The sequence below is a fragment of the Podarcis melisellensis genome (assembly GCF_964234715.1).
Source record: "Podarcis melisellensis genome assembly, chromosome: 17".
In the NCBI taxonomy this organism is placed as follows: domain Eukaryota; kingdom Metazoa; phylum Chordata; class Lepidosauria; order Squamata; family Lacertidae; genus Podarcis; species Podarcis melisellensis.
In genome coordinates, this window is record NC_138534.1 from 3348730 (window position 1) to 3357001 (window position 8272).

Genomic DNA, 8272 nt, shown 5'->3' on the forward strand with positions numbered 1-8272 from the left:
CTGAACTTGCATTATTACAATAAAAAGAAAACTTTTTACTCATTGCAAAAACCTGTAAAAAACCGTTTCACGGTGGCTTTATTTTTGAAGCTTAGTGGTATAGAACACCAGAAAACAGCAAATCCTTTCACACTGTGGCACAATCCTACAAAACACCCCCACCCACCCCTCACTTAAGGAGCAACATGCTGGCAGATACTGAAAATGGAGTTGCTTTGGGAAGAGAGCATTGCAGAGCAGCTGAGCATAAGCAAAAGCCCTCTCCAAATCCTGGTGGCACCCCACAACCAAGAGCTTGCAAGCGTCCCTTCCTGCAGTCCTTCAGGCTGCAATCCTGCAAGAACTTACCTGGGAACATGTTCCATTGAAGCTAATGGGGCTTCTGAGGAAACATGCAACTTATTTGCACAGTAAATAAATATTTATTATTCTAAACACCTCAGATAGATTTAACAGAGCAGCCACGTTTTACATGCATGAAGCCCAGGGCTTCATCAAAGGGATCTCAAGCAGCAGAGCTGGGAAGGGTTCTGCCCCGAGAACTTGCAGAGCTAGTCAGAGGAGCAGTGAAGAAGCCCACAGGGAGATGGACTAATTGCTGCTTAGTGTATAAAGTAACTTAAACTAACATTTGACTCATTTTTAACACGACAATCCAGTTAGTGCATATCACAGTGAAAAGGCTTGAAGCTGTTTTAGAATATGAACACAATTGTGAGATCAGATATGGCCTTGTGGCAAGAACCAGACAGAAGGAACACAGTGAGCACTCACTCCCAATATAGGTTCTTTTCCCTTTTTAAAAAAGTGTAACTGAAGGCTGTTTAATGCTCTTCTATGCTATCACTGCGTAGTCTTATGGACAATATCTGTATTGAAAAATTGATTTATGGATTTTTACTTCCTTACCCTTTTGATGAACCCCTGAATATACGTATATTTTTGCATGGGCATAAATCCCTGCGTGCACTGCTCTAACAAAACTACAAGCCCCCCAAGTTCCTTAGGGAAATTCGTAACATTTAGGTTGGTATAGTACATGAAGTTTGTATCACACACCTCAGTGAAGGGAGTGGCAGCTGCAGCCAGAGGATGTTTGTTTTACATTGGGCCCATACCTACTCTTGGTTCAATTAAGCAGCGGATTCTAGATGGAACATTCCCTCCCTACCCTCCCACACATATTTATTTTCTTTAGCTTTTTACTTTAGCAATCAAATGTTTAGGAAACCTTTAGTTACCCCCACTTCAAACAATATTTAACGTGAACTTGCATCGCATTCAACTAATTTTACATTTCGTATCATTGTAGCAGACTTCTACAATGGGCTTAGATTGCCTAGAGGACTCAAAAAACCCTCCTGAATTCTAACAAAGGCAAGACTCCAACTTCTTTTACCCTAGCTACGTCAAGACAAAGCAGCACTCAAAGTCAGTCCCCAAGTGTCTAGGAAGGGGCCAAGACATTGGATGGTTAACAGAGCAATGTTAACTCATCATGTCAAGCAGGTCAGAGATGCGGGCAGCCACCTGGAAAAAAACTCAGGAAGGCAGGGAAGGCCAAGCTAGTCTCAAGCAGAGATGATATAGCACAAGCCAGATAGCTTTGCTTGCTCAAGGAGATGGCAAATGAGGACCTCTCCATAACCAGCAAGATTCACTGCCTTTCTAGGATCACAGTAGGATATTCAAGAGAGATGCTCCCTGCAGCCCCTTTGTGGCAAGCTTTCCCTTACTAATCCGGCATTAGCACAACTTTAGAGCAATGGTGTAATCCCAGCCACACTGCACTGGCTCACACCAGGAGCCGCTGTCATTAGGCGGATAAGGAGCTGTGGTGTGAATATTGCTGCTTAACAGGATTAAGGCAAAGAAAAGGAGACCAAACCTCAGGGGTGGGGTGGCAGCTGCCATTGCAGCACATCCACACCACAGAGCCAGCCACTGCTTAGAAGACTGTGCTGCACAAATGGGTTCAGGTTCAGTCTAGGAGGTGGATTCACGAGAGGTGCTTGTTCCTTTAAGTATCCTGGCATCCTCAGAAGGCTACTTTTAGGAACAAGGAAAGGAGGGAAGAAGTCCAGTAGGAGCAAACATTTCCTGCCTGAATCCTAACTGGTTATCCTGAGCTGCACTGCTGGTCCTTGCATTCTTCTTATCCCCCACGCCCTGCAAGAGCCCCAATAGCTGATTATTGGCATGCCAGAGGGGGAGCTGCACTGTGTGATGAGGCTCTTGGTGGAGCCCAGTGTAAAGAAATCCTCACCCACCAGCGGAAAGGACACACACACACAGCAAGTTTGGCATGAAAGTTTTATTGAAACAGATTACGCTTGGATGTTGCTCTTGGCACTGAAAGCCATGTAATAGACAAGGAGACCAATGAAAGCTGCCAGCACCTCAGTGGAGACCCACGGTCCGCTCCAGGCACCCTTATTGATTGGGGCAAGGGAGAGGAGGAGAAAAGAGAACAGAAAACATGTAAGTCACAGAGCTAGGCATACAGAGAGGCATCAGGAACGTTGTAGCTGAATCTTTTTGGTATCCCCGCTTTTGGCCTGCTGTGCACTTCCACGGAAGATCACAGAACAGCAGCGCCAAGGATAAGGAGCCTTGAGAGACTTAAAAGATTATTGGCCATGAAGGCAGATGGTTTCTACAGAGGGCAGGGATTTGCATTCAAGGTTTAACCCTGGCTCAGGTGTAGAAATAATCTCAATAGTCAAGCAACAAATTGGGGATCAGGCCTCAAACTGAGGAGACATTTTCAGCCAGTGCCCGAAGTGCAAATCACAGCCACCCCAACCAAATTGAAAGGGACATAAAAAGCCTCCTTCTGGACCATCCCTTTATGCCCAATAGCTTGTTGCAGGTTCTCCACCAGCACATGCTGACCTCTCCATCCCACCCAAAAATCAAAGTACAGAGAATATCCTCTGCCTTGTGCACAGATGACCTATGCTCAACTTTCCCGTTTTGGTGGGGCCAAGGTATCTGCTTCTGCCTTGTGGCAAGGGGCCCAAATTTGGACTCTTGGGTAATGTTCCATGGTGCCCATCATAGAATAGACCCACAAACTACCATCCTCATTACAGCACTGAAAGATCTAGCATCACTGTAAAAGACATTCCATCTTGTCTTGGGCACTGGCCACCCTTGGAAGCAGCCCCTTTCCCCAGAGAGGAGCAGGCTGCCCAGCTCCCCCTCTTTTACTCACTCGATGATCCACATTGACTGAAAAGAGGGGTTTGATCTCAGAGACATCCTCGTTGTTGCGTTGAGCCTGGGGGGGGAGGAGTGGGAGAGATAGAATTGGGATATCGTGAGTTTACATACAGTTAAACAGGGCTCCTTGTGGGATAAATTTTCTCTCCACAGATCTGGTATCACTCTCCTACAAGGAATAGCTCTGCAGGGAAATGTCCAGTGGAGACCAGGAGGACTAACATATTAAGATTTGAAATATTTTCTTTTCTTTTTTAAGTACTGGAGCTCAGGTTGCCATGGGATCCTTGCCATCCACCATTAAAGGAAGGCTCACTCTTTCGAGTCCAAGTGTGCGCAGACAGGCTTCAGTTGCTCAGTGGTAAGTGAGACACTGCGTGCTTCTCAAAATGGGTATAAATGAGAGGCAGAGTAAGGACAACAAATGTTAGAAGACATGGAGTAAGAGCTGTGAGACTAAGGCCAAGAGTACCAGCAAGAGCTTTCTTTCCTTATGCTACTAGAGAGGTCATGTCACTTACAGCCTGTATAATTGGCTAATCCATCCCCTTCCCCCACCAGGGGGCAACCTCACCTTGCGCAAGATGCTATAGGACTCCTCATCAAAGAACTTCACCTCGTAGGTGCCAGAGCGAGCCAGCTTATGCTCCATGCTCCAAGAGACCTGCCAAAGAAAGGGATGGGCAATCAGTGCTGAGTGAGGATGGACCCTCCCCCTGATCAGAGGGGAACACAGATGGGCACGCACACAAAAGATGCTTGCGCACATGTGCCACCCGCTTCAGTAGCCAGGGCTACTACAAGCCAGACTGGCCAATGGTTTGGAGTAGCAGCTTGCTTTAGCATGGAGTACACTATGGAGGCATCTATGGAACCAGACCCGCCATAAATCCAGAGCCATGCATTTGTGCAGGAGGACTGCAATTTCCTAACTTGAATTTATACAGCATAAAGACTGCCAACTTGTTCAGCAATGCCAACGTCAAACATGAAGCCTAAAAACCATAAGGCAGTTATAGCCTACTTTCTTTAGTTGTTGGCAAACTGCACAACTTTCCCATCACCATCACGGACAAACCATATTGAGTAGAAAAGGGTGTATTCTACAATATTCTTGCTCTGGTTACCATTATCCTCATGTGTAAAACATGCCCTGATCGTTATACAAGTATGATAAATCTGGCTTATTTTTCACTGTTTTTGTCTACGTTTTCAAGTAACGAAAATGAACATTAAAAAATGCTTAAACAAGCTGGGAGAAAAATCCAGGACTCTGGATTTTAACAAAGCATCACACGTTGCAGAGAAGCCTGAAGGAAGCACATTCTCTACACGCGATGTATTAAAAATGCCCATTCTCAAAATATTCCCAGGAGATAATGTCAATTAAGCTTGCCCCACCCAGATGATATATGACTGAGCTAGAATTTAAACTCAAATCTGACACTGTTCTGCCCAGAGTGTTACTAGCATTTTGCTGTCTCTACCAGAAATCACTGCTTGTTCTTACCTGATAGCGGCCAACATCCTGACCCCGAGTAACAGGAAACTGCTTGCCATTGACATCTGCATAGAGAGCAACATTCTACAGAGAGAGAGAGAGTAGGATGAATATCAAATCAAAGGGAATCACAGCACGCCCTATTGAAAGCTCAGGGACCATGGGAAAGGCAACTCTTTCTAGGTCAAATGCCAACGTCCCCTCCAAGTTATAGGGGTTGTAGAGTCTTTGGTAAAGATAACAGAGAGCCCCTGGATGCACCCTTTTTGCCCCTTTCCCAAAATGTACATGTGCCACCCACATCAGTGGCTGGCACTACAGCAAGCCAGGCCAGCCAATGGTTCGGGGAGGCAAGTTAATGTAGCATGGGGTACACTATGGAAAGCCCATGGATTGGGACCCACCATAAATCCAAATCCATGCAGATACATGGGATGCGCAAAACTGGAAACCCTAGCCCCTAGATTTAAGGCCCATTATCAAATCTACAAGGTGGCACTTTATTTTTAGAAATGAAATAAGCCAAGTATTCCAGCACTCACTTGTGCTCCGTTCTTACAGGTGAGGGAGATCTCAACAACAAAGACAGTCTCTGAAGAGATTACAGCATCTGAGGTAGTGTAGTAGGATGGGGAGATGACTGGGTCTGTACAGGTTTCAGCTGATAGGAAAGAGAAAATGGCTTATGAACCAACACATTATGAACCTGAAAAGGGATAAGCAAGCATCTGCGGCCATTCATAGAGGATAGTCTACATGCAATGTTCCTATGGAGCTCAAGATGTCAGAATGCACCTTAAGGAATTGCTGAAACCACCTACTGCTACCAACTGACTAATGAAAGTATCCTGTTGAGAGAACTGGATCTAAGGCTCAAGTAGTAAAGAAAACACACATCCTACTAGTTAAAAAAAATAACAACATTCAAAAGTTAGTAATAATCACAAGCTACTCGCATTCGTGACAAGATAGGCACGTGTGTCCATGCACATACCCATAAACCTATGAAATATTTATAAAACTGTGCCCTTTGTGAATTGCTACATCTCAGTGTGGTGGCACCCCAACTGTGGAACTCCCATTTTAGGGAGACTCAACTTATCAGCTTCCTCAAAATGGCTAGACAGCTGGTCTTTTCAGAGGGTGTTTGTAATGTTGGCTCACAATCTGAGCTAGATTTAACTACAGAACATTGATCTTAGTATGCGTTGGTTGATTATGATTCATATTTTTGTTTTATCATTTTCTGCAAATTGCATTGCCAACTGCTTCAACAGCATTGGCTAGAAATTGGTCCAAACATTAAGAAAGGTCAGATAAAATAAAGTTTCTAGATGTGTCAAATATTAATCCAAACCCCATCAATAAAAGCTAGTAAGTTTTAACTTGGCTGTTACCAGTTTATGTACGGTTTATGTACCTGGCCTTTACCGGTTCATGTACTGCCTCATTATACACATGCACACTGGTAAAACTGCACATTATAAAGGTACAAGTAGGAGCTGCAATGAAGTGTTCAAGGTGCATACATTATGTTCCCCTGAAGCACCATTTTAAGAAAGTCATTAATTATCCCTGTATATTTTCTCTTCTCCCTTCTCCTTTACGTTCTGTGCAAGATCTAGCCCCAAGAAAGAGCTCTGTGAAAACACAAATGATTGCTTGCTGCTTTCTAACTTGACATTAAGCTCCTGCTGTTGTTTGGATGAACTGCTCCAGGAATACTTCATTAACATCTTCCAGGATGACGGAAAAATCCAAAGTTAAGACAATATATTTTACTGAAACAAATGGGGAAGGCTGTAAAGAAGTGAGCAAGCTTTAGTGTTTGTCAACACTTTTCATCAGGCCAGAGCTTAAGCAGTGAGAACAAAGGAGGGGAGCGGATGGGAAATGTCATACGGGCATATGGTAAAAAAGCCACTATGAAATAGAGGCACTACAGGCAGAGTTTGGCCCAATTGAATAATTCCAAAGACCCACTGAATTAGACTTAACTTCCAAATAAGACCAATAACGAGTCAACTACACTTTGTGAAAAACGACAACCCCCAACCCTATCAGGCTGAGCCTTGGCATGTGACTGTGAGGCGTTTCTAGTCATAGAATCCTAGAAATGTAGAGTTGGAAGGGGCACCTGAGGGTCATCTAGTCCAACCCTCTGCAATGCAGCAATCTCCACTAAATGACCATCCAACCTCTGCTTAGCAACTTCCAAGGAAGGAGAGTCCACCGCCTTCAGACCCTTCTCTGCCTGAGACCCTGGTGTGCAGCTGCCAGTCAACACGGGGCTAGGTGGGAAAATCCTTTAACTACTTTCCTATGCTCCTAAGAAAACCCCTGGAATGGGTCAGCTCACAAAGTCTGTCCAGGGCGGCCATGCCTGGCGCGCAGATGGTGCCACGCGGAGAGCCTTGAGATACCGAGGGGGAAGTGGGGAGTTTAGGCCAGGCTTCCTCAGCCTCGGCCCTCCAGATGTTTCTGGCCTACAACTCCCATGATCCCTAGCTAGCAGGCCCAGTGGTCAGGGATGATGGGAATTGTAGTCTCAAAAACCATCTGGAGGCCCGATGTTGCGGAAGCCTGGTTTACACGGTGCGCTAGACAAGTCAAACCGAGCTGTAAGGAAAGGCTTGAGGGCAGCACGAACAGCTCGCTCACCCGCCCCTTGGGCCCCCACAGCAACCCGCGAGGTGGGCGAGCTTCCCGGGGCCAAGACACGTGTCCCCATTTCGCACACGCGTTTCTTCCCCCTACCCGACGACGCCCACAGAACCCGAGAACTGCGGAGCTGGAAGGGACCCGAGGGTCATCCAGCCCACCCCCGCGAGGCAGGAACCTCTTTGTCCGGGGGGCTCGAACCCACAGCCCTGAGGGGGGGCGAGTCTCAGGCTCTACCAGCCGAGCCATCCCAGGCCCCCGGAGGAAGGGCCGGCCCGCCCTCGCAGCCGCGGGAGGTGACCGTACCTCGCGCCCCGCTCAGCACCAGCAGCGCCGCCGCCGCCGCCAGACGAAGCAGCCTCAGCCCGGCGCCCGCCATCGCCGACCAGCGAGACGCGACGAGGAAAAGGAGCGGCCCGCCTCTCGCGCGGGGGACGCTGGGGCCGAGGGCCCCCACAGCCAATCCGCTGCTCCGTCGCCGAGTGACGCGAGGCGGCCGAAGGGAAAGAGACGTGGCCTTACCTTGGAAGGTCCCTTAAAATGGCCGCCCGCGACTTTTGTCGCGCCGGAAACCGAGTGGCGGCCTCCAACTGCGCATGCGTGGGTGGGTGATAACACATCTCTCCTACAGCCTCTCTTGTCCAGGATATTCCCTCCTTCGCGCCGAACTTCCTTCGGCCAATAACTCAGACGGAAGCATCTGATTGGACGTCGCTTCTGCGGTCAGACGTTTTCTCTCATTGGTCATCCTTGGCTGCCTGGCCCTGCCCATTGGACAAAGGAGACGAATGGGCGGGTAAGCCAATGAGATCCACTTTATGATAAGCAGTGGGATGAAAGTTGTGTAACTGTGCCTAATTGGTCAAGACGGGCAGTCACAGTTTT

The 8272-nt window shown here is 47.3% G+C and overlaps 1 protein-coding gene across 1 annotated transcript; it reads right to left on the reverse strand.

Annotated features, from left to right (window-relative positions):
- Positions 1-2299: 2299 nt before the first annotated feature.
- SSR4 (signal sequence receptor subunit 4) lies at positions 2300-7855 on the reverse strand. The gene is made up of 6 exons (XM_081894900.1): positions 7694-7855; positions 5269-5387; positions 4736-4810; positions 3800-3889; positions 3218-3283; positions 2300-2432 (listed from the first exon to the last, which is right to left on the reverse strand). The coding sequence occupies exons 1-6, from the start codon at positions 7764-7766 to the stop codon at positions 2328-2330; spliced, it is 528 nt and encodes a 175-aa protein (XP_081751026.1). The 5' UTR covers positions 7767-7855; the 3' UTR covers positions 2300-2327.
- Between the last annotated feature and the right edge of the window lie 417 nt (positions 7856-8272).

Excerpts from the sequence above, each read along its gene's own strand:
- SSR4 (XM_081894900.1), bottom strand. The coding sequence starts at position 7,766 with ATGGCGGGCGCCGGGCTGAGGCTGCTTCGTCTGGCGGCGGCGGCGGCG. Across the intron at positions 3,284-3,799 it reads CCTATAGCATCTTGCGCAAG|GCTCAACGCAACAACGAGGA; the intron begins GTGAGGTTGCCC and ends CTCCCCCCCCAG. Across the intron at positions 2,433-3,217 it reads CAGTCAATGTGGATCATCGA|GGTGCCTGGAGCGGACCGTG; the intron begins GTGAGTAAAAGA and ends CCAATCAATAAG.